The 25419-nt window shown below is 39.0% G+C and overlaps 1 protein-coding gene across 1 annotated transcript in view; it reads right to left on the reverse strand.

The window, feature by feature from the left end:
• LOC139750802 (uncharacterized) overlaps window positions 1-25419 on the reverse strand; it is a 638860-nt gene that overhangs the window by 35597 nt on the left and 577844 nt on the right. The window contains exons 4-5 of the mRNA XM_071665553.1: window positions 22496-22621; window positions 18946-19059 (exon numbers count right to left, since the gene is read on the reverse strand). Of these exons, the coding sequence (XP_071521654.1) occupies window positions 18946-19059; window positions 22496-22621 (240 nt within the window). The remainder of the gene's footprint in view (window positions 1-18945; window positions 19060-22495; window positions 22622-25419) is intronic.

The following is a 25419-nucleotide window of genomic DNA, read 5'->3' on the forward strand; positions in this document are numbered from 1 at the left end:
TGAACATTTGATGGCTGAAAAATAAGCATGGTATACAATAAAATTTCAAGAAAATAAAATTAGCACCCCACTTACAAATATATGACCAATTCTCCATACATGGTATCAATACCATACATTGATACAGGTACATCACCGAATTTCCAGCAACTGATGGTTCACACCTCCTTTAGTCCGGACAAAATTATGTGAGGGAACTTGAACTTACCACAGCCCTAGACTAGTTTACTGGGCGGCCACAGATGGCATTGTGAGTAGGGTGCGCTTACTTACATTCTTTACATTGCACTTGTTGGTGGTGATACCACAATTTTGTGAGATTCTTAGTTTATTTTGCTTAAATTTAACCCTAGCTATAGCTTCTAAGACATATGAGAGTGTCAGTCATGGTGTTAAACGGAAACACCAGTCCATATCAATCCAAGATAAAGTAGAAGTTGAAAAAAAATGGACTGTGGTGTTTTGGTGCGTAAGTTGTGTGATATCTACAGTATTGGTTCATCAACTGTTTTTGGTATAAAGAAGCAAAGGGAGAAAATATTGAAATTCTATGCAGACAGCGATTCCAAGAGGCAAATGATGATTCGAAAAACCATGAAAGATGGTAAGAGTACTGAGCACGATTGAGTGATGATGGAATGGTTTTGACAGTGTCGGAGTGATGGAGTGGACTTGTCAGGTAGCATGATAATGGACTAGGATAAGTTGTTCCTAAAGAACTTAAATTACAATATAAGCGTGACTATAGTGAAGAATGGCTTCAAAGATTCATGAAGCGTCATGGAATTTCCATGAATAAAGTGTATGGAGAAAAGCGGTCTGCAAACCACAAAGGAGCTGCCGAGTCTGTGGACAAATTTGCAAAACTCATAACTGACGAGCACCTTAGCCCTTAGCAAGTGTACAATGCAGGTAAAACAGCATCATTCTGGCGATGCACACCTAGAAAAACACTAACAGCAGAAGACAAAGAAGACCCCACAGGATTCAAAACAATCTAAGGACAGACTTATAATCTTAGGGAGCTCAAATATCTAATATTTGTTCAATTTAAATTTCTAGCAGTCCATGGTATAATTCAGACACATGGGAGATCTATAATTAGTGGGTAAGAGGTGTGTTGATGAAATATTATTATGTGACCACAGATGGTCTGGCAAAATGGTTAATCCAGCAAGGCTTTGGAACCAAGAGTGCCAGATAATCGGTGGTGTACCTAGATACTGTATTTCATTACAATGAAGTCTCTACCACCCCTATCCCATGACCATCATTCTAAAATAGAATTGTACAATAGTAAATACCGAGATAAAATACAGTATAATAATTTGTGATGTATCCAGTGAATACATCACCCCCACAGCCAAGGTTGGGCCCAGGCTATTGGGTCAAGAAAACAATTGTTTAAAGAAAAATAAATAAATGAAATGAATAAATAAATCAAATTAATGAATAAATAAAAATAAATGTTTCTTTTCATATATATTTGCCAATTCCCGTGTTAGCGAGGTAGCATTCAGAACAGAGGACTAAGCCTAAGAGGGAAAATCCTCACTTGGCCCCCTTCTCTGTTCCTTCTTTTGGAAAAATATTCCTATGAGACCACGGGGAAAATGGAACACAATAAGTTTCCAAGTGCACTTTCGTGTAATAATCACATCATCAGGGGAGACACAACAGAGATATATAAGTTGGTTGATATACATCAAAGAGATGAAGCTAGGATGCCATTTGGTAAACATGTGATTGTCCAGGACATACAACGAGCGTTCATAAACTTATCATTTTACAAATTATATCAACAATAAAGTTATCAAATTTGTATAGACCATCACTAATATTAAGATTATAATTCTTTGTGTATTTAATAATAGAAGATTCAATGATATTTCTCATGGTAATAGAGTTAGAGTTAATAACTAAGATGGCATTACTCCAGTCAATACAATGATCATAGATTTTAATGTGGTTAAACAAGGCATTTGATTATTGTCCCGTTCTTATAATATATCTATGTTGCTTAAGTCTACCAGAAAGATCCTTACCAGTCTGCCCAACATAAAATTTATCACAATTTCCACATGGCACTTTATTTTCTGGTGAATTCCTGATTAAGATATTCTTTATAGTATCACTGTTGCTGAAGGCAACATTCACATTAAAGGATTTAAGCAACATGGGAAGTAAAGTGAAATTATCATTAAAAGGGAGAACTAAAAGATTCTTGGTGTCAATTGGAGGTTTGAGCTTAACTCTATAAAATGATTTCTTTGCTAACTTAAGGGATTTATCAATGAAAGATCTAGGGTACTTTAACTTAGATCCAATAGAATATATCTTCTCAAACTCATCATCAATAAACTCTGGACTGAGATCCAATAGAATATATCTTCTCAAACTCATCATCAATAACCTCTGGACTGCAAATACATAATGCCCTAAGGAACATAGATTGAAATGATAATTTAACTCTGTCATGTTGAGATGAGTAATAATAGGTATATGAGCATACATTGGTAGGTTTTCTGTATATGCTAAACTTAAACTTGTTTCCTTGCTTATGGATCATGCAATCTAAAAATGGTAAAAAAAAAAGAACATACCATTATTTTCATTTTCTACAGTAAATTTGATGGAAGATACTAATTGTTAAGGGGAGAAATATTTGTAAATTTTCATTTGTTGGCCAAACACAAAGGACATCATCTACATATCTAAACCAAATTGCATTAGAAGGTAAGATATCCTTTAGTAATTTTGTTTCAAAAAATTCCATATAAAGATTACTTAGTACATGTGAAAGAGGGTTACCCATTGCCATACCAAAGTTTTGAGCATAATAATCTCCACTGAACTGAAATACACAGTCTTTTATACACAATTTTATCAGTTCAATGAAAACAGACTTTGAAATTATCATCATTTCAATCTATGTTCCTTAGGGCATTACGTATTTGCAGTCCAGAATTTACTGATGAATAGTTTGAGAAAATATATTCTATTGGATGTAAGTTAAAGTACCCTAGGTCTTTCATTGGTAAATCCCTTAAGTTAGCAAAGAAATCATTTTATAGAGTTGAGCCCAAACCTCCAATTGACACCAAGAATCTTTTAATTCTCCCTTTTAATAACTTCACTTTACTTCCCATATTGCTTAAATCCTTTAATGCAAATGTTGCCTTCAGCAACAATAATACTATAAAGAATATCTTAATCAGGAATTCACCAGAAAATTCTCTTGGATGCATCTATAAAGTGCCATGTGGAAATTGTGATAAATCTTATGTTGGGCAGACTGGTAAGGATCTTTCTGCTAGACTTAAGCAACATAAATATAGTATGAGAACGAGACAAGAATCAAATGCCTTGTTTAATCACGTTAAAAACTATGATAATTGTATTGACTGGAGGAATGCCATCTCATTTATTAACTCTAACTCTATTACCACAGGAAATGTCATTGAATCTTCTATTATCAAATACACAAAGAATTATAATCTTAATATTAGTGATGGTTTATACAAATTAGATAACTTTATTGTTGATAAAATCTGTAAAATGATAAGTTTATGGATGCTTGTTGTATGTCTTGGACAATCGCATGTTTACCAAATGGCATCCCAGTTTCGTCTCTTCGATGTATATCAACTGCCTTATATATCTCTCTTGTGTCTCCCCTGATAATGTGATTACTACACGAAAGTGCACTTGGGAACTTATCATGTTTCATTTTCCCCGTGGTCTCATAGAAATATCTTGATCACACGCAATATATATATATATATATATATATATATATATATATATATATATATTTTTTTTTTTTTCTTTGTTGCTGTCTCCAGCGTTTGCGAGGTAGCGCAAGGAAACAGACGAAAGAAATGGCCCAACCCACCCCCATACACATGCCTTGATTCAATCCACTGACAGCACGTCAACCCCGGTATACCACATCGCTCCAATTCACTCTATTCTTTGCCCTCCTTTCACCCTCCTGCATGTTCAAGCCCCGATCACACAAAATCTTTTTCACTCCATCTTTCCACCTCCAATTTGGTCTCCCTCTTCTCCTCGTTCCCTCCACCTCCGACACATATATCCTCTTGGTCAATCTTTCCTCACTCATTCTCTCCATGTGACCAAACCATTTCAAAACACCCTCTTCTGCTCTCTCAACCACACTCTTTTTATTTCCACACATCTCTCTTACCCTTACGTTACTTACTCGATCAAACCACCTCACACCACACATTGTCCTCAAACATCTCATTTCCAGCACATCCATCCTCCTGCGCACAACTCTATCCATAGTCCACGCCTCGCAACCATACAACATTGTTGGAACCACTATTCCTTCAAACATACCCATTTTTGCTTTCCGAGATAATGTTCTCGACTTCCACACATTCTTCAAGGCTCCCAGAATTTTCGCCCCCTCCCCCACCCTATGATCCACTTCCGCTTCCATGGTTCCATCCGCTGCCAGATCCACTCCCAGATATCTAAAACACTTCACTTCCTCCAGTTTATCTCCATTCAAACTCACCTCCCAATTGAATTGACCCTCAACCCTACTGTACCTAATAACCTTGCTCTTATTCACATTTACTCTTAACTTTCTTCTTTCACACACTTTACCAAACTCAGTCACCAGCTTCTGCAGTTTCTCACATGAATCAGCCACCAGCGCTGTATCATCAGCGAACAACAACTGACTCACTTCCCAAGCTCTCTCATCCCCAACAGACTTCATACTTGCCCCTCTTTCCAAAACTCTTGCATTCACCTCCCTAACAACCCCATCCATAAACAAATTAAACAACCATGGAGACATCACACACCCCTGCCGCAAACCTACATTCACTGAGAACCAATCACTTTCCTCTCTTCCTACACGTACACATGCCTTACATCCTCGATAAAAACTTTTCACTACTTCTAACAACTTGCCTCCCACACCATATATTCTTAATACCTTCCACAGAGCATCTCTATCAACTCTATCATATGCCTTCTCCAGATCCATAAATGCTACATACAAATCCATTTGCTTTTCTAAGTATTTCTCACATACATTCTTCAAAGCAAACACCTGATCCACGCATCCTCTAACACTTCTGAAACCACACTGCTCTTCCCCAATCTGATGCTCTGTACATGCCTTCACCCTCTCAATCAATACCCTCCCATATAATTTGCCAGGAATACTCAACAAACTTATACCTCTGTAATTTGAGCACTCACTCTTATCCCCTTTGCCTTTGTACAATGGCACTATGCATGCATTCTGCCAATCCTCAGGCACCTCACCATGAGTCATACATACATTAAATAACCTTACCAACCAGTCAACAATACAGTCACCCCCTTTTTTAATAAATTCCACTGCAATACCATCCAAACCTGCTGCCTTGCCGGCTTTCATCTTCTGCAAAGCTTTTACTACCTCTTCTCTGTTTACCAACTCATTTTCCCTAACCCTCGCACTTTGCACACCACCTCGACCAAAATACCCTATATCTGCCACTCTATCATCAAACACATTCAACAAACCTTCAAAATACTCACTCCATCTCCTTCTCACATCACCACTACTTGTTATCACCTCCCAATTTGCGCCCTTCACTGAAGTTCCCATTTGCTCCCTTGTCTTACGCACTTTATTTACCTCCTTCCAGAACATCTTTTTATTCTCCCTAAAATTTAATGATACTCTTACTTCTTCATCCCACCACTCACTACCCTTTCTAATCAACCCACCTCCCACTCTTCTCATGCCACAAGCATCTTTTGTGCAATCCATCACTGATTCCCTAAATACATCCCATTCCTCCCCCACTCCCCTTACTTCCATTGTTCTCACCTTTTTCCATTCTGTACTCAGTCTCTCCTGGTACTTCCTCACACAAGCCTCCTTCCCAAGCTCACTTACTCTCACCACCCTCTTCACCCCAACATTCACTCTTCTTTTCTGAAAACCCATACAAATCTTCACCTTAGCCTCCACAAGATAATGATCAGACATCCCTCCAGTTGCACCTCTCAGCACATTAACATCCAAAAGTCTCTCTTTCGCGCGCCTGTCAATTAACACGTAATCCAATAACGCTCTCTGGCCATCTCTCCTACTTACATAAGTATACTTATGTATATCTCGCTTTTTAAACCAGGTATTCCCAATCATCAGTCCTTTTTCAGCACATAAATCTACAAGCTCTTCACCATTTCCATTTACAACACTGAACACCCCATGTATACCAATTATTCCCTCAACTGCCACATTACTCACCTTTGCATTCAAATCACCCAACATGAGACCGGATATATATATATATATATATATATATATATATATATATATATATATATATATATATATATATATATATATATAAATTTTTTTTTTTTTTTTTTTTTTTTATACTTTGTCGCTGTCTCCCGCGTTTGCGAGGTAGCGCAAGGAAACAGACAAAAGAAATGGCCCAACCCCCCCCCCATACACATGTACATACACACGTCCACACACGCAAACATACATACCTACACAGCTTTCCATGGTTTACCCCAGACGCTTCACATGCCTTGATTCAATCCACTGACAGCACGTCAACCCCTGTATACCACATCGCTCCAATTCACTCTATTCCTTGCCCTCCTTTCACCCTCCTGCATGTTCAGGCCCCGATCACACAAAATCTTTTTCACTCCATCTTTCCACCTCCAATTTGGTCTCCCTCTTCTCCTCGTTCCCTCCACCTCTGACACATATATCCTCTTGGTCAATCTTTCCTCACTCATTCTCTCCATGTGCCCAAACCATTTCAAAACACCCTCTTCTGCTCTCTCAACCACGCTCTTTTTATTTCCACACATCTCTCTTACCCTTACGTTACTTACTCAATCAAACCACCTCACACCACACATTTTCCTCAAACATCTCATTTCCAGCACGTCCATCCTCCTGCGCACAACTCTATCCATAGCCCACGCCTCGCAACCATACAACATTGTTGGAACCACTATTCCTTCAAACATACCCATTTTTGCTTTCCGAGATAATGTTCTCGACTTCCACACATTTTTCAAGGCTCCCAAAATTTTCGCCCCCTCCCCCACCCTATGATCCACTTCCGCTTCCATGGTTCCATCCGCTGACAGATCCACTCCCAGATATCTAAAACACTTCACTTCCTCCAGTTTTTCTCCATTCAAACTCACCTCCCAATTGACTTGACCCTCAACCCTACTGTACCTAATAACCTTGCTCTTATTCACATTTACTCTTAACTTTCTTCTTCCACACACTTTACCAAACTCAGTCACCAGCTTCTGCAGTTTCTCACATGAATCAGCCACCAGCGCTGTATCATCAGCGAACAACAACTGACTCACTTCCCAAGCTCTCTCATCCCCAACAGACTTGTTTATATAAGAGCAAGGTTATTAGGTACAGTAAAGTTGAGGGACAAGTCATTTGGGAGGTAAGTTTGATTGGAGAAAAACTGGAGAAAGTGAAGTGTTTTAGATATCTGGGAGTGGATTTGGCAGCGGATGGAACCTGGAAGCAGAAGTGAGTTAGAGGATGGGGGAGGGGATGAAGGTTCTGGAAGTATTGAAGAATATGTGGAAGGCAAGGACATTATCTCAGAAAGCAAAAATGGGTATGTTTGAAGGAATAATGGTTCTAACAATGTTATATGATTGCGAGGCATGGGCTATAGATAGGGTTGTGCAGAGGAGGGTGGATGTGTTAGATATGAGATGTTTGAGGACAGTATGTGATGTGAGGTGGTTTGATTGAGTAAGTAATGAAAGGGTAAGAGAGATGTGTGGTAATAAAAAAAAAAGTGTGGTTGAGAAAGCAGAAGAGGGTGTTTTGAAATGGTTTGGTCACATGGAGAGAAAGAGTGAGGAAAGATTAAAAAAGTGGATATATGTGTCAGAGGTGGAGGGAACAAGGAGAAGTGGGAGACCAAATTGGAGAAGGAAGGATGGAGTGAAAAAGATTTTGAGCAGTTGGGGCCTGAACATGCAGAGGGTGAAAGGCATGCAAGAATAGAGTGAATTGGAATGATGTGGGGTCGATGTAATGTCAGTGGATTGAACCAAGGCATGTGAAGCATCTGGGGTAAACCATGGAAAGTTCTGTGGGGCCTGGATGTGGAAAGGGAGCTGTGGTTTCGGTGCATTATTACATGACAGCTAGAGACTGGGTGTGAACGAATGGGGCCTTTGTTGTCTTTTCCTAGCGCTACCTCGCACACATGAGGGGGAAGGAGGTTGTTATTCCACGTGTAGTGAGGTGGCGATGGGAATGAATAAAGGCAGACAGTATGAATTATGTACATGTGTATATATGTATATGTCTGTGTGTGTATATATATGTATACATTGAGATGTATAGGTATGTATATATGTGTGTGTGGACGTGTATGTATATACATGTGTATGTGGGTGGGTTGGGCCATTCTTTCGTCTGTTTCCTTGCGCTACCTCGCTAATGCGGGAGACAGCGACAAAGCAAAATAAATAAATAAAAAAATAAATATATATACACACACACACACACACACACCTATTTAATGCACATTTCAAAAATAAATAAATAAATAAAATAAATATATATCCCTGGGGATAGGGGAGAAAGAATACTTCCCACGTATTTGCTGCATGTCGTAGGAGGCGACTAAAAGGGAAGGGAGCGGGGGGCTGGAAATCCTCCCCTCTCATTTTTTTTTTTTTTAATTTTCCAAAAGAAGGAACAGAGAAGGGGGCCAGGTGAGGATATTCCCTCAAAGGCCCAGTCCTCTGTTCTTAACGCTACCTCGCTATTGCGGGAAATGGCGAATGGTATGAAAGAAAGATATATAAATATATATATATATATATATATATATGCTCTGTGGCAGGTATTAAGAATATATAGTGTGGGAGGCAAGTTGTTAGAAGCAGTGAAAAGTTTTTATCGAGGATGTAAGGCATGTGTACGTGTAGGAAGAGAGGAAAGTGATTGGTTCTCAGTGAATGTAGGTTTGCGGCAGGGGTGTGTGATGTCTCCATGGTTGTTTAATTTGTTTATGGATGGGGTTGTTAGGGAGGTGAATGCAAGAGTTTTGGAAAGAGGGGCAAGTATGAAGTCTGTTGGGGATGAGAGAGCTTGGGAAGTGAGTAAGTTGTTGTTCGCTAATGATACAGCGCTGGTGGCTGATTCATGTGAGAAACTGCAGAAGCTGGTGACTGAGTTTGGTAAAGTGTGTGAAAGAAGAAAGTTAAGAGTAAATGTGAATAAGAGCAAGGTAATTAGGTACAGTAGGGTTGAGGGTCAAGTCAATTGGGAGGTAAGTTTGAATGGAGAAAAACTGGAGGAAGTAAAGTGTTTTAGATATCTGGGAGTGGATCTGGCAGCGGATGGAACCATGGAAGCGGAAGTGGATCATAGGGTGGGGGAGGGGGCGAAAATCCTGGGAGCCTTGAAGAATGTGTGGAAGTCGAGAACATTATCTCGGAAAGCAAAAATGGGTATGTTTGAAGGAATAGTGGTTCCAACAATGTTGTATGGTTGCGAGGCGTGGGCTATGGATAGAGTTGTGCGCAGGAGGATAGATGTGCTGGAAATGAGATGTTTGAGGACAATGTGTGGTGTGAGGTGGTTTGATCGAGTAAGTAACGTAAGGGTAAGAGAGATGTGTGGAAATAAAAAGAGCGTGGTTGAGAGAGCAGAAGAGGGTGTTCTGAAATGGTTTGGGCACATGGAGAGAATGAGTGAGGAAAGATTGATCAAGAGGATATATGTGTCGGAGGTGGAGGGAACGAGGAGAAGTGGGAGACCAAATTGGAGGTGGAAAGATGGAGTGAAAAAGATTTTGTGTGATCGGGGCCTGAAGATGCAGGAGGGTGAAAGGAGGGCAAGGAATAGAGTGAATTGGATTGATGTGGTATACCGGGGTTGACGTGCTGTCAGTGGATTGAATCAGGGCATGTGAAGCGTCTGGGGTAAACCATGGAAAGCTGTGTAGGTATGTATATTTGCGTGTGTGGACATATGTATATACATGTGTATGGGGGTCGGTTGGGCCATTCCTTTCGTCTGTTTCCTTGCGCTACCTCGCAAACGCGGGAGACAGCAAAAAGAAAAAAAAATATATATATATATATATATATATATATATATATATATATATATATATATATATATATAGTAATGGTCTTCATGGTAGTGGCTTAAGTTATATTCCTGGAAAACCCTATAGAAGACATACCTGAAGTCCAATAATGAACAATTGAAGGCTAAATATAAGCATGTTATACTTCAACAATAGGCTATTTCATAAAATAGAAGAAAATACACATAGCACAAGAACACAGAGACTATCCTCCATACACAATACCAAAATCATATATCAACACTATTCTATTATATTGAAATCTATGCCTCTCCTGCAATCCACACCATCACTATAAAATTCTAATTTTCTTATGCGTTTGTAATGATATAAAAAACTAATTTGTACAATAACATAAGCAGCATTACAATACAGTGTAAGGATTTGTGATGTATCTGGTGGATATGGAGTAAAGTCTTTGGGGTCTTCCACCCCGACAGCCCAGGCTGGGCCCAAGCTGTTGGAAACTGCAGACCACAGGCCTATATTGCCCCCATATCCTGGCTGGTCTGGTGCACATTGTAGGTACTTGTCTTGGGCACTCAATCTTCTCTACTGTGCATACTATGGTGATTCTGATGATTGCAGGAAAGATGTTGAAGAGCCCTGGGCCCCAAATGTTTAAGGTGCTCTCTCTTTAAGTGCATACTGCACCTTTGAATTTCAGAGATAGTATTTCATAAAAGCCTTCCTTTCCAATTGTGCCTGTAGGATGTTATTTCCAAGTGTACAAAGGGAACCATGCCTTCTAGGATTTTCCACATATTCACATTATACAATAAGTTAAAACTTATCCCCAATGAAAAGCATGTTGTTCTCGGGGGCCTAGTGAAGGATATCCAGTTTATACCTAGTGTGGTTTTGAAAGGTCTTTTACCTCCATAACCCGGGCTAAACCTATGCTGTTGCGCTGGGTCCAAGCTGTTGGAAGCCACAGCCCTATGGACCACATAGCTCCCACAGCCTGCCTGGTTTGGTACACTATGTAATTACTTGTCTGGTGCACTCTTAAAACTCTCTACAGCGCATCCCAGGGTGTTTCTGATGATGGCAAGCAAGGTGCTTTAGACTCTTGGGCTCCAGATATTTAAGCTCTCTCATTATGTACACATTGCATCTTAGGATTTCACAGGTAGAATTTAACTAAGTCTTCCTTGTCTTTTGTACCAGTAGGATGTCATTTCAAATGATGTTGAAAACCACACTAGGATTTTTCAAGGTATAGATGTTGATATACCTCTCCAGTCTATGCTCTAGGCCAGAGGTCCCCAACCTTTTTGTCCCTCTGTATCCATTGGGCATTCTGACAGGTTTCAATGTACCTCTAAAAATTAAGGATCAGAAACTGATAAGTTTATATTTATTTCATATTATTCTATAATGAAATCTGCAAGAGACCATATAAGGATTTCATACTGATTTGTAATGAGGGTTTTCTATGTTGCTTATATTCTACATTACTCATGGTGTAAATTGTAAAGCACTGTACACCATGGTTATACTCTGACCTCCAGGTACCCCTTGAGAAGTGTAAATGTACCAATGGGTGTACATGTACCCCAGGATGGGAACCCCTGCTCTAAGAAGTACAGCCTTGTGATTTAAGCTATTCCCAGTAATTCATTCCCTTTATCACAATAATATGGGCTGTGAAAGATATCTGAACATTTTGTAATACCACAATTTTGCCCAATTTTGCACAATTTTGATATTAGAATGCAGCATTATTCAATTCATGAAAGAATGAACATCCTGAAATATATCATCATTGTTTTTTCTTCCATCATCTTGAAGGCCAACAGGATTCACCCTGCCATCTTTCTGTATAAGGCAATCATTTTGTTGTGTTTGCTGAAGATTAGTCTGTTATACATTATTGCTCCAAAGTTTTTCACATTATTCAACTAGTTTGTGATTAGTGTCTATGCCTGTTCAATATTCTGTATTGTCTTTGATTTCTTCATTTTCTCCAAAGCAGTGGGATTGAAACTTATCTCAATTCAAAAGTTTTTTCTCTTTAAACATTGGAGGCTCTAATCATGGACTAAAGTCCACATCAATGCCAGGCCATGATTGAAATATAGAGGATTATGAAAGGGAAAGAAAAGAGACAAGGGACAGTAATTATGAATTTTAGAGAAAGTCCCCCAATCAAAGACTTTGTTTATGTCTGTTTGTAGCTTTCAGCATCCTCTATTGATGATTTTTATACTTATTCCAGTATCATCTGCAGAGGATGATATGAAACTATGGCTTGTGTTTGTGTCAATGTCAGAAATAGGAATGAGGAAAAGGAAGGGTGCAAGTACAATTCCTTGGGGGACTGAGTTTTTTACCATGGAGGCACTGGAGATGGCATGGTTTGCAACTATGTGATGTCGTGAGAAACTTAATTTATGTCTCATTGTAGCCTTTCAGTATCCTCTTTGATTTGATTTTTATACCTATTCTTGCATTACCTGCAGGGGATGATGTGAAACTATGGCATGTGTTTGTGTTAGTATTAGCAATAAGAATGAGAAACAGAAGGGGTGAAGAACAGTTCCTTGAGAGTCTATGAGCTTTTTACCATGGAGGCACTGGAGATGGCAAGGAATATCAGTATGTGCTGGAATCTGGCAGTTAAAAAGTTGTCTACCCATCTCTAATTTTTCCAGTTATTTCATCATTCACAATGTATGTGCTATGACACCATGTTCACATTTATCAAATAATTCACCATTTTGTCTATTTGCAAGAGCTTCAATAATCCTATCGTTGCGGTTATGCAAATGAGAGGCAAGATCTTCCCACCCTGAAACCATGTTCTCTTGGGGTGTGTACATTGTTCAGTTCTATAAATTCAGTCAATTTGCCTTTTATGACTTTTTTCATGATTTTAAGGATGTGTGATGACAGTGCTATTGGTCAAAAGTCTTCTGGGACTGCTGTTTTGACTTTTATGGAATGCAGTGATGTGAATTGGTTTCAAACTTTAGAATGATGCCAGAATTTAAACCTTTTCTCAAGAGGATACTTGGTACTTGTGCTGTGGGCTTTTGCATTTCTTTTTGAAGACTACATTCCATGAGTCTGGGCCTGGGACTAAGTGCATGGGCATGTTCTCAATGGTTCTTTCAAAATCCTGTGCTGAGGTGGTGATATCCTCCATATGTGCCATTAGGGGTTTACCATTTATGATGAAAGTCTCCTCGATCATTCATCTTTAAGGTGGTTTTTGGCTCTTTGATTACTAATTCATACTGCCATTTACAAATCCCACTCATCTCTTGAAAGCCATCTGTCAAAGTAACTTTTGTTTTTCCTGGGGCCAATGGAGTCTGTGGCCCTGGTATATCTCACTGATCACATCATTCCATTTTATCCATTTCCTATTAAAACACAAAAAAATGAAAACATCTCCATTGTTATGTGTTCTATCTAGGCAGCTTAGCATCCAAACTTTTTTTACTTCAATTAGGTTGAAACCAGAATATAGGAATTTGAGATGGTAATGTCACATATTAGGTCCACAATATTCATAAAGATTAAGTTCAGAGTGCTATTTTTTCTGGTTGGTTTTGTTATTTGTTGATTGAAGGAAAACTTTTCACACAATATGAGTAACTCTCTTTTTTGCAGTTGTTCATGGATGTGTCAGGAGTTTCAGGTACGATGTTATTTCATGCCTTCATCCATTTAATGTGTAGTAGGATGAAGTCCTAAGACAAGGATATTTGAGACTGGTTTCTGAGGAGTAAATTCTTGAAGCTTTACAACTGGAGGTCTGCAGATTAATGTAATGACCAGATTTGGGTTTTCAACCTTGATAAGAAGTACTTCTAATATATCGTTTGAGGAGTTCAAGATTTCAACTGCCATATGAGTATCCACTTAATACAGTCCAATTCCTCCATTTAATCTTTTAGTCCTATCACATCTGCACAGGTTGTAGTTTGAGATCCATACTTCACTATTCAGACCGTAATTAGTGTGTGTTTTCAGCAAAGGCTGAAAATATTGCAATTGACACATTTAGCGGATGAGATTTTATTTGTTCTTTTTTATTCAAGTCACTGTGTGTCAGCATATATGAAGGAAATATGCTCTCTGCTGAACCTGGCAGAGTGCTTTCATTTCCCTGACCATTCTGATGAGGGAAGCCTGTCATCTCCTCCTCTAGCAGTTCTTCACCACCTCTGTTAGGCCATGTGTCTATGACTTAAAAAAGGAATTATACTGTCATGGGCACAAGGGATATATCTCACTGTTTCTGATATTTGGTGGTTGTCACAATACTCCTTCAAGCACAGCCTAATCTCTAGTGATAATTTGCACAACTCTGGATGCTAGAATCTGCATCCTTCCCATACTGGTATTTATTTTCTCAAGGAAGCTTAAATTTTCATTTTCCCAAGTAAGATATACCAGTCTTCCCACGTATGCAATTTTCCTGTGTGTGGTGTCTACAAACTTTGTCCTTCCCTTGAATTTACTGATTACTCACTACATTGTATCTCACATTCTCTACATATGTGAGAGTTTTCTGACCCAATTGCACAAAATCTTTTTCACTCCAACCTTCCACCTCCAATTTGGTCTTCCACTTCTCCTCGTTCCCTCCACCTCTAACACATATTCCCACGTATTCCCTGCATGTCATAGAAGTGACTAAAAGGGGAGGGAGCTGGGTAACTGGAAATCCTCCCCTCTCATTTTTTTATTTTCCAAAAGAAGGAACAGAGAAGGGGGCCAAGGGTGGATATTCCCTCAAAGGCTCAGTCCTCTGTTCTTAATGCCACCTCGCTAATGTGGGAAATGGCAAATAGTATGAAAAAAAACACTACTCCTTCAAACATATCCATTCTAGCTCTCTGAGATAACGTTCTCGCCTTCCACACACTTTTCAACACTCCCAGAACCTTCGTCCCTTCCCCCACCCTGTGACACTTCCACTTCCAGGGTTCCCTCTGCTGCTAAATCCACTCCCAGATATTGAAAAACACTTCATTTCCTCCAGTTTTTCTCTATTCAAACATACCTCCCAATTAACTTGTCCCTCAACCCTCCTGAACCTAATTACCTTGCTCTTATTCACATTTACTCTCAGCTTTCTTATTTCACACACTTTACCAAACTCATTCACCAACTGCAGTTTCTCACCCCAATCAGCCACCAGTGCTGTATCATTAGCGAACAACAACTGACTTGCTTCCCAAGCCCTCTCATCCACTACAGACTTCTTACTTGCCCCTCTCTCCAAAACTCTTGCATTCACCTCCCTAATAACCTCATCCATAAACAAATTAAACAACCATGGAGACATCATGCATCCCTGCCACAAACTGACATTCAATGGGAACCAATCACTTTCCTCTCTTCATACTCATATGCCTTACATCCATTCTTTTTAAATCAAGTATTCCCAATCATCAGTCCTTTTTCAGCACACAAATCCACAAGCTCTTCACCATTTCCATTTAAAACACCGAACACCCCATGTACACCAATTATTCCCTCAAATACCACATTACTCACCCATGCATTCAAATCACCCATCACTTATAACTCGGTCTCATGCATCAAAGCTACTAATACACTCACTCAGCTGGTCCCAAAACACTTGCCTCTCATGATTTTTCTTCTCATGACCAGGTGCATAGGCACCAATAATCACTCATCTCTCTCCATCCACTTTCAGTTTTACTCATATCAATATAGCATTTACTTTCTTACACTCTATCACAAACTCCCACAACTCCTGCTTTATCTATTTATTATACTTAGTCGTTGTCTCTCGCATTAGTGAAGTAGCGCAAGGAAACAGAACAAAGAAAGGCCCAACTCACCCACAAACACTTGTATATACATAAACGCCCACACACACACATAAATATACATACCCATACATTTCAATGCATACATACTGTTACGAATATGTGTGTGTCCCCCATGTTCGTATATGTGCCCCTTATGTCTTTATGGTCAAAGTGATGTTTTTTTATGTTATAGGATGGCGGAGTGGGGGTCAGGGCCTCCGTTATCTTGGCATGGGTTTCACTCCCCTGGCCAGGTCATCAATCCAGTTATCCTCAACACTTAGGCCTGTCGTCTTTCCCACACCTAAAGCACCAGACAGCTGAGGTCAAGAGCAGAGGTCATGTAGGGCCATCGATCCAAATATCCGCAACACTTGGGCCTGTCATTTCTCTCCCGTCCGAGGCACCAGATGGTTGAGGTCAAGAAAGGAGGTCATCAGGAAATATAGCTTCCCACATATTGTTGTTACCATCAGGACAAGAGAAGGTTGGGCCTTAGGCAAGATGAGGCCCGGAACTAAGACCCTCCAGCCAATCAGGAGTGGCACTGGGAGCCACCCTCCTCCAGTCACAGCCAGACCTTAGGACTCCAGCCAACTAGGAGTGGCACTATGAGCCACCCTCCTCCAATCACAGCTGGACCTTAGGCATCTAGCCAATCAGGGGTGGCACTCTGGGTCACCCTTCTCCAATCCCACCTGAGACTAGGGCAGCAGGGTGGGACAGGCTGCTCCTGGCTCGCTCCTCCCTTCAATAAAAACCTTTGATGCCAGCTGGGCGACGATTCCTTAGCTACCCCATGGGCCCAGCAGGTAAGTGGGTTTCCCCTCTGTCTCAAATCCGTAGCCTTCAATCACTGTGTAATGTGGTGCCATACTAAACTCTACAGTGTTGCACTGCCTTTGTCACTTAGGTACAAGTATCATTGAGTATTGTAGCTTGTCATAGAAGTGTCCAACGAATAAGTGTATCTTGAATCATGTCTCTAGAGTCAAATTGTCATAAAGGAAAGAGATTTCCTGGTTTGAAATCTTACCTGGATTATTGAATGTGAAGTGTTAACGTAAATGATTTGTAACCAATCAATGTGCTTCTGTTATTTTGTACTCTTTATTTTTTGTATTATATGGAGATTTAACCCCGGTGTTTGCTTTCATCTCATAACGTTAAAATAGCATTATCCAGTTTGTGTAACATGATAATTGATGATCCCAGCAGAAAGATCTGTAATAATACATATACATACACAGACATATACATATATACACATGTACATATCCATACTTGTTGCCTTCATCCATTCCCATTGCCACCCTGTCACACATGAGATGGCACTTCCCTCCCCTCAGGCACCCATGAGGTAGCACGAGGAAAAGACAACAAAGGCCAAATTCGTTCACACTCAGTCTCTAGCTGTCATGTGTAATGCACTGAAACCACAGCTCCCTTTCCACATCCAGGCCCCACAAAACTCTCCATGATTTACCCCAGACACTTCACACGCCCTGGTACAATCCATTAACAGCATGTTGACCCTGGTATACAACGCCATTCCAATTCACTCTATTCCTTGCAAGCCTTTCACCCTCCTGTATGTTCAGGCCCCGATCGCACAAAATCTTTTTCACTCCATTCTTCCACCTCCAATTTGGCCTCCCACTTCTCGTTCTCTCCACCTCTGACACATATATCCCCTTTATCAATCTTTCCTCACTCATTCTCTCCATGTGACCAAACCATTTCATCACACCCTCTTCTGCTCACTCAACCACACTCTTTTGATTACCACACATTTCTCTTACCCTTTCATTACTTACTTGATCAAACCAACTCACACCACATATTGTCCTTAAACATTTCATTTCCAACACATCCACCTTCCTCCACACAACCCTATCTATAGCCTGCCAATGAAACTGGTGTGTACAGGCCTGCTCCAATTATAGTGACACAAATTACTTTACCCCTCCTTTAATAGTAGTGAAGTCCATTAGTGAAGTTGACACCCTTTAACAAGCAGTGGCAACTGCATGACATGCTAGCATACCACATGAGCCCACCTCAGTCGCAATTTAGCTATTGTAAGAGGCGAGAGAGGTTTCTTGTGCACCCCACTTACGACCCGGGTTTCTGTTGTTTTTCCCTTTTCATTAACAAAGAACAACCAACTGACTTCCCAGTCCCCCTTAAACCCAACACACTGAATACTCGTCCCTCTCTGTTAGACCCTTGCATATACCTCCATCACACTAACCATAAACAAATTAAACAGCCATGGTGATATATATCATCTACTACTACTGAAAACATATTGTTCCTTCCCAACCTAATGCTCTGTACATCCCTTCACCTAAAAAAAAAAAAAAAAGAAAAAGAAAATCCAGCTTACCAGGTACACTCAACATACTTATACTTCTGTAGGTTGAACAATCATCTTTGTTCCCCTTGCCTTCATACAATGGCACTATACAGGCATTCTGCCAATCCTCAAGTATCTCTCCATGATACATACATACTGTCAAGATCCTAACTAACCAATCAACAACTGCAATACCATCCACTCCAGCTCCCACGTTCATTTCATATCCAACAAGGGTTTCACCTTCCCTTCTCTTTACATCCTCAAATAGATTTTTTTCATCACAGAGAATATAATCTAGATCTCATGACACCTTAAAGTACAGAGCAAATACCACTCCATTTCATCTACACTCAGCAATCCACCTTAACATATTTTCCATAATATACTATGGTTGAAGGCTAACTTAAAAACTCAAGTTTCTCATGTACAATCACATAAGGAGGCCTTGGGCACTTTGCACCACAACAACAGATCTGCTGAAATTTGTTTGTTGGTAGGAAAGGGCAAATTGTAGATTAGTGTGAGGTTCCCTTTACTAACGAAAAGTTGACTGATAATACGTTGGATTACAACTAAATCAACTTACTTATTAGAGAAACAACAATATCTTTCAAAAAGTTACCTGTGCAATATCCAGATGACCTCTGTTGCATGCTTCATGCAATGGTGTGTATCCTGCATTATCACGAACATTTATGTCAAAGTCTGGACTCTCTGCACAGTAAACAACTACATCCTGGTGAGAAAAGGACATGGATATTAGCTTCTTTTAATGCATAACATTTCAAATCTAAATTCATAGTATTTAATGTTCTGTTAATCAATCAAATAACAATATAATACCAATGCTTACATTAACAATAAGGTAACACATGCAAATACTTCCAGAAAAATTCATGCTGCTGTTCATTTACATACTTTAAAGTACTGAAGACCCAAAAGCAATGAATGTGATAATTGTGGTCAGGTATCCCCATGCTGATTTAGGTAACAGAGAAGTGAAACTTTTGTTTACTACAAAAAGTAGTTTTAAAGAACAGAACTCATTTTTCTGTACTTGAACAATGGGGGAACCCTAAGGACACATATCTGCAACCTATCAGAAATATAAACATACAATGGCATTTTCAAGGTCCACAGTGATGCAATAAAAAATATTCTGTGGATTGCACAATTCAATATTCAAAACTTTAAAAGAAGTCCACCACGAGCAACCAAAGTGGTCACTTTATCAATGACCATCTACTGAGCAATTTCCAATACTATGCTTAATGAACAAATGGTTAAACCCAACACATAGTAACAATTACATTTACATAGGGTTGTATGGAGGAGAGTGGATGTGTTGGAAATGAAACGTTTGAGGACAATATGTGGTGTGAGGTGGTTTTATTAAGTAATGAAAAGGTAAGAGGTGCTTCACATGCCCTGGTGCAGTCCAATGACAGCATGTCAACCCTGGTATACCACATAATTCCAATTCACTCCATTCCTTGCACGCCTCTCACCCACATGTATGTTCAAGGCCTGATCACTCAACATCTTTTTCACTCCATCCTTTCACCTAGAATGTGGTCTCCTGCTTCTCCTTGTTCTCTCCACCTCTGACACATATGTCCTCTTTGTCAATTTTTCCTCACTCATTCTCTCCATATGTCTGGCTTTTCATTTGCTCTCTAAATCATTATCTCTAAACTCCTTCCTTTATTTTCTCTTCTGTGAATCAATTACCTCTCTTCCTTCTGCTCTTTCATTACCCTCATTTGTTTAGGAATCCAGGACCTGTGAACTGTTACTCCTTAGCCCTGTAACTCACAGGGAAGTTTCGTACTCTGAATTTTTCTTTATCTCTCTCTCAGTTAATTTTACATTTCTTCTTCCCACGAGGTTATTCAAAACAATTTATTCATCATAGCCATTTTTCTGATGGCTTTCTTATATGATTAAGATAAATAAACTTGTAGATACCGCTGTCTTGGTCCTTATGCTGATTGAATGGACTTTATTACTCATCTGGAGTAAAATGTTGCCACAGGACAATCTTTTCTCGCTCTGATTTCAGTATATACACAATTTACTATTTTTTCTAAGTTTTGTTAAAATAATGTAATATCAGTCTAATATTTTTTTTTTTTTTTCAAACTATTCGCCATTTCCCACGTTAGCAAGGTAGCGTTAAGAACAGAGAACTGGGCCATTGAGGGAATATCCTCACCTGGCCCCCTTCTCTGTTCCTTCTTTTGGAAAATTAAAAAAAAATACCTCTTTATTTTTCTCTCACTTTGCTTTGAACCCCAGGTAGAGGAAAGCCTTATCCCTGATGGCATTAACCACGGGTCAGTGTGCTGGGCTGGCACTGTGTCCAGTGAATAATTTTTTGTTTTCTTCTATTTCTGAAAAATCACTTGTTACTTCAAAGATTTAGAATTGATATATGCTACAGCGTAACAACAGCAACCCACCAGTTGTATAAATTTAGCAGAGTTTTAAAATGTTGCAAGATGTTAACATTCTTTGCACATACCATTGCGTTGCAATTCAAGGCTTAAGGGTTATTTAGTGTGCTTGAAGATCTATACCATTTTTTCCAAAATTTCCAAAACATACTGTAACATTGGCATCAGAAAAAAAAAGAAAAAAGATGAACAAATTAACCTTCACAAATAGGACTAACACATTACCCTTTCCATTCCCTAAAGTTCTTCTAAAGTGCTTATTTGGCTGATAAATCTCTTCTCTAATGGCAGGACTGCAGATTCACAAACTAAATGAGTATCAAATCTTATCAGAGCTTAATAAAGTAGATCACATCTGCGTAAGTAAGCCCTTGGCTTTGCTGAGTATCACACTCTCTTTGCTCCAAGTCCTCTGCTAGCTGATAGTTAGTAATAAAAAAAAAGCACAAAGTTTCAGTATGTCATTTCCCATAACGAAAAAAAATGCATAAACAGGTAATTATAAAAAAAAAGTAATGACAAGGAGCACATTTCCATCCTTGCATAACTAAGCCCCAAACCTTGCTCCATTAGGCTCACAAGTTCATTTCTGAGGGCTGCCATTCTAAGGTTCTAAGGTTAACTGAGCAAATCTCCATACCAGCATAACTAAGCCCCAAACCTTGCTCCATTATGATGACTGATGAGACATACAAGTTCTTTTCTGTTATTTCTTGTAATATCAAGAAAGCAATGCATGCACTGCCACCCTAATGTTTTTTGCTTTGTTTCACCCATTCCACTCTTCAGAATTTGGCTACAAACATGAGAACAACCAAAGTATTATCTATACCAGTTCTTGTATTTAGAATAACAATGCTAAGTATCATCTACTGGCATCAACATTATCAAAATCTACTACAATACAACTTTAGTCAAGAAAAACCCAAGATTAATCCACATCAGAAGTTACATGATGACAAGTAAATCAGAAGATAGAGCCAACATACTAGACCAACTATGACTGACAGAGCATCAAGATTGGAGGTATAAGTGACCTTTCTGGAAGATCAATAGTAGATTGTTAAGCAGATAATTGTTCTAAAATTGGGTTTTCATCAATAATGGTTGTCCATCTATATATCTTACCTGACACGACACCAAAAGCAAAACCCCTCCAGGTCAAACTTCAAACACAGAAATATTAGGATCTGACATTGCTGTACTCTTAAAAGACATTGCAAAGTTTGGGAACTTGTTCAAGACTACCAAATGAAATGCAATAAAAATATGGCTAAAGAAAAGAATCACTAAGGAGGAAGAACAATTACCTTACTACAGTGCTTTATGCATGACCACTAAAACAGATGAAATATGGGTAGAGTATATTTGAAGGATTTAGTTTTCATGGGAAAGTTATGATGTCAGACCAATATATAGTAATATACTCATTAGTCAATAAAGATGCACAAACTCAACATGGACAATCCTATAAATTACAAACTGAAATTTCATCAGCCTCTTTCAAAGAAGAGTATGACTCAAGACCATATAGCAGTTTACAAGGAAATACTGTAATCAGTTACCAAAATTACAGTAAACCCACCAATAATTGGGATTCAAACTTTGGTATCCACCTTTCCATCAAAAAAGTAACTGTTAATGACATGGTGATTCATATTCTCAAGATAACTAACCGTTTAAACATAACAATATGTACAGTAGAAAAATTCTTACATGGTACTGAAGTCTGGCAGCTTTATGCAAAACAGTCTCTCCCAGTCCTTTGTTGACAACCCAACTCCGAACCTCTGATGCCACATCACGACTTTCTTCAGGCCAATTGACATGTCTTCGAACAGGCTGTTGACAAAAGTAAAATCAATCACATTAGGAAATGATCAGATTCACATTTCAATTAAAATAAATGTGACTCAATATAGTAAAAGACACGAAATAACACATATTTCTTAAGTGTTTCAAGGGCTGGCCTTAGGAAAATACATTACTGGGCTTTCCACTATATATTTGAGAAAGCAGTGCAGCTACATTTAAAGAATGTTTAACCAACTTCAAGGAGTCACAGTCTTTGTCCCTGTTACTTTGAGCACCCAGTTGTCTCTCTCATCAATGTTCTTGTCTGATATCTCCAAAGAATTTATAAAACAAAGTTGACATAATAAGCACACTCCTTTACCTTACATATTCAAATACAATAAAAGTAATTTTCAGTAACACAATTAATAACATGCCCAATCTATATGAAGCTTAAAGAATATTCTTTAAATATTGTTACAGCTCCTATTCTTTAAAGTTTACAAACATTTGCCCCACAAAATAACAAAGTTTACCACCTTTTGAACATGGTACATAAAACCCCCCCAGAAAAACATAAATCCCAGATGATAAATCTGATGGAAAATATCTTTTCCTAAATTACACTACCTAAGTTGGGTTTGCAAAATATAGTCATCCAGGTATCTTTGCTTCTTCAGCATATGGCTCCAGGATGTTTGCTGCAGGTCCCCTAGGTCCTATATCTTCCTCCTCTGCACTACTCTCTTCACTCATACTGTCATCTTCACTGGAGGGAGCATTTTCATTTGTTTCTTAGATGTCCTCAGTCTCTTCTGTATTCTGTCCCATTTATCTTCACTTTGTAAGACCTTGGTGACATCTCCCCTACAGTTTTTCCTTTCTTCCATACTGCCTTCCCTAGGAATGGCTGCCCTCTGACAATATCACCTAGCCACAGCGGCTGCAAATCTTTACTTGAGGGGCTGTAATATATGGCTTGTTTCAGTAACTTTCTTGTATCTCCAGAACTTCATAGCAAAGTTGTGGTTGTAGTAGCTGGTCAGTCACTGGAAGTAGTGTTCTAGTGGATCTTCCCATGAAGTACAGTACAGAAGAGTCAAATCCTTCTGTGGGTGTATTCCTCCACACTATCAAGGCCAACAGTGCATCCTTTCCATCCTCTTTGGCTATAAGTAACAACTGCTTTGCAATTTTCACAGAATTTTCTGCTTTATCATTTGACTGACAATGATATGGGAAGACATTTATGTCTGAAGGACCAGTTCCTAGCAAATATCTTAAAATCACTGGATGAGAACTGACTTCCTGAATCTGGCAATACATCTGGGATACCATACCTACAAAAATGACTATTGAGCACATACACAACACCTGAAGCCTGAAGGTTATCCAATGAATTAATTCAAAAAAATTATGAGTAAGTCAACAGTAATCAATAATTTTTGTTGCTATTGCTAAAAACATCAAGTCTTCCTTTAGACCAAGGCCTAGATGGAAATTCATGGGACTTCAAGGTTTCTTTTGTTTGCTGAAGGCCAAATTTGTTACAGACCTTAGATGAAGATATATTGTTCATAAGCTCTACACATATACCTGGCCAGAAATGCAAGTCTCTACCTCTTCTTACTGCAGAATCTATTCCAGTGAGAGCAAAGTGAATCTGTTTAAGGATGTAAGATCTTAGATATGTGGGAACAACTATAAAGACCTTCTGAGTATGACATTCCCATGCACTGTCAGCTCATCTCTGACCTTGAAGAAATTCCTAATATTTTCTGGAACTTCTTTACAAGGTGTTGGCCAACCATTCAAATGTCTTTTGGTGTTTGCAGATCATGATCTAACTGGATCTTCCTTTTAATGTCTTTCAGCATTTCATATTCAATGTTTAAGTTTTAACTGTCACTTATGGAACTAATTTCATCTAGAATTACAGTTACATTTGATTCTTCAACCTTAGACATAGGTAAAGAGTCTCTACTCAAAGTATCGGCAATGTACATCTTACTTCCTAGTTTATATTGAACACTCAAAGAATACTTCTGCAACCTTAGTAACACACTTTGCAACCTCTTGGGACATTTCAAAAGAAGCTTTATGAATACGCTTTCCAAAGGTTTGTGATGTCTCAATTGTTACTAATTTGCCGTAAACTTACCGTTCAAAGTGCACTACTGCAAACACAATGGCAAGAATTTCCTTTTCAATTTGGGCATATCTCTGTTCAGTGGAAGCATAGGCCACTGGCTGTCCATCTTGCAATAAGGCTGCACTCAGTACATACATTGAAGCATCACTTTGCAGTGTGGCATCACTCTTTCCATCACAGTATTTCAATATTGGTGCATTTACTATCAGGCTCTTAACCTTCTCAAATGCTTCATCATGACATGCATCCCATTGTCAAACTACATTTTTCTTTTCATGCTGTCCCAAGAGGTGTGTTTACCTCCAACAAACTGGTAGAAATTGGTAACTGACCATTCCAAGGAACCTTCTGAGTGATCTCACATCAGTAAGTTTTTGAATTCTTAATAGCTTCTATTTTCTTGGGGTTTGCTTGAACATCATCTTTCATCAACAAGTGTCCTATGTGTTATTTCTGGAGAGCACAATTTCATTTTGTCTTTGTTTAACTTTATGCCACTTTTTCACATCTATCTAGTAACTTCAGCAGGCAGTCATCATGATCCTTCCAAGCACTCTCAGTTGTCAAGCCTTTTCTGTATACTAGGATATTATCAGCTATCACCTCAACACCCTTTAAGCCTTGTAGTGCATCATGCACATGTCTCCGGTACTCTACATGTGCCAAGCTAATACTGAATGGCATTCTTATCCAC

The sequence above is a fragment of the Panulirus ornatus genome, chromosome 10 (genome assembly GCF_036320965.1).
Source record: "Panulirus ornatus isolate Po-2019 chromosome 10, ASM3632096v1, whole genome shotgun sequence".
Classification (NCBI taxonomy): Eukaryota; Metazoa; Arthropoda; class Malacostraca; order Decapoda; family Palinuridae; genus Panulirus; species Panulirus ornatus.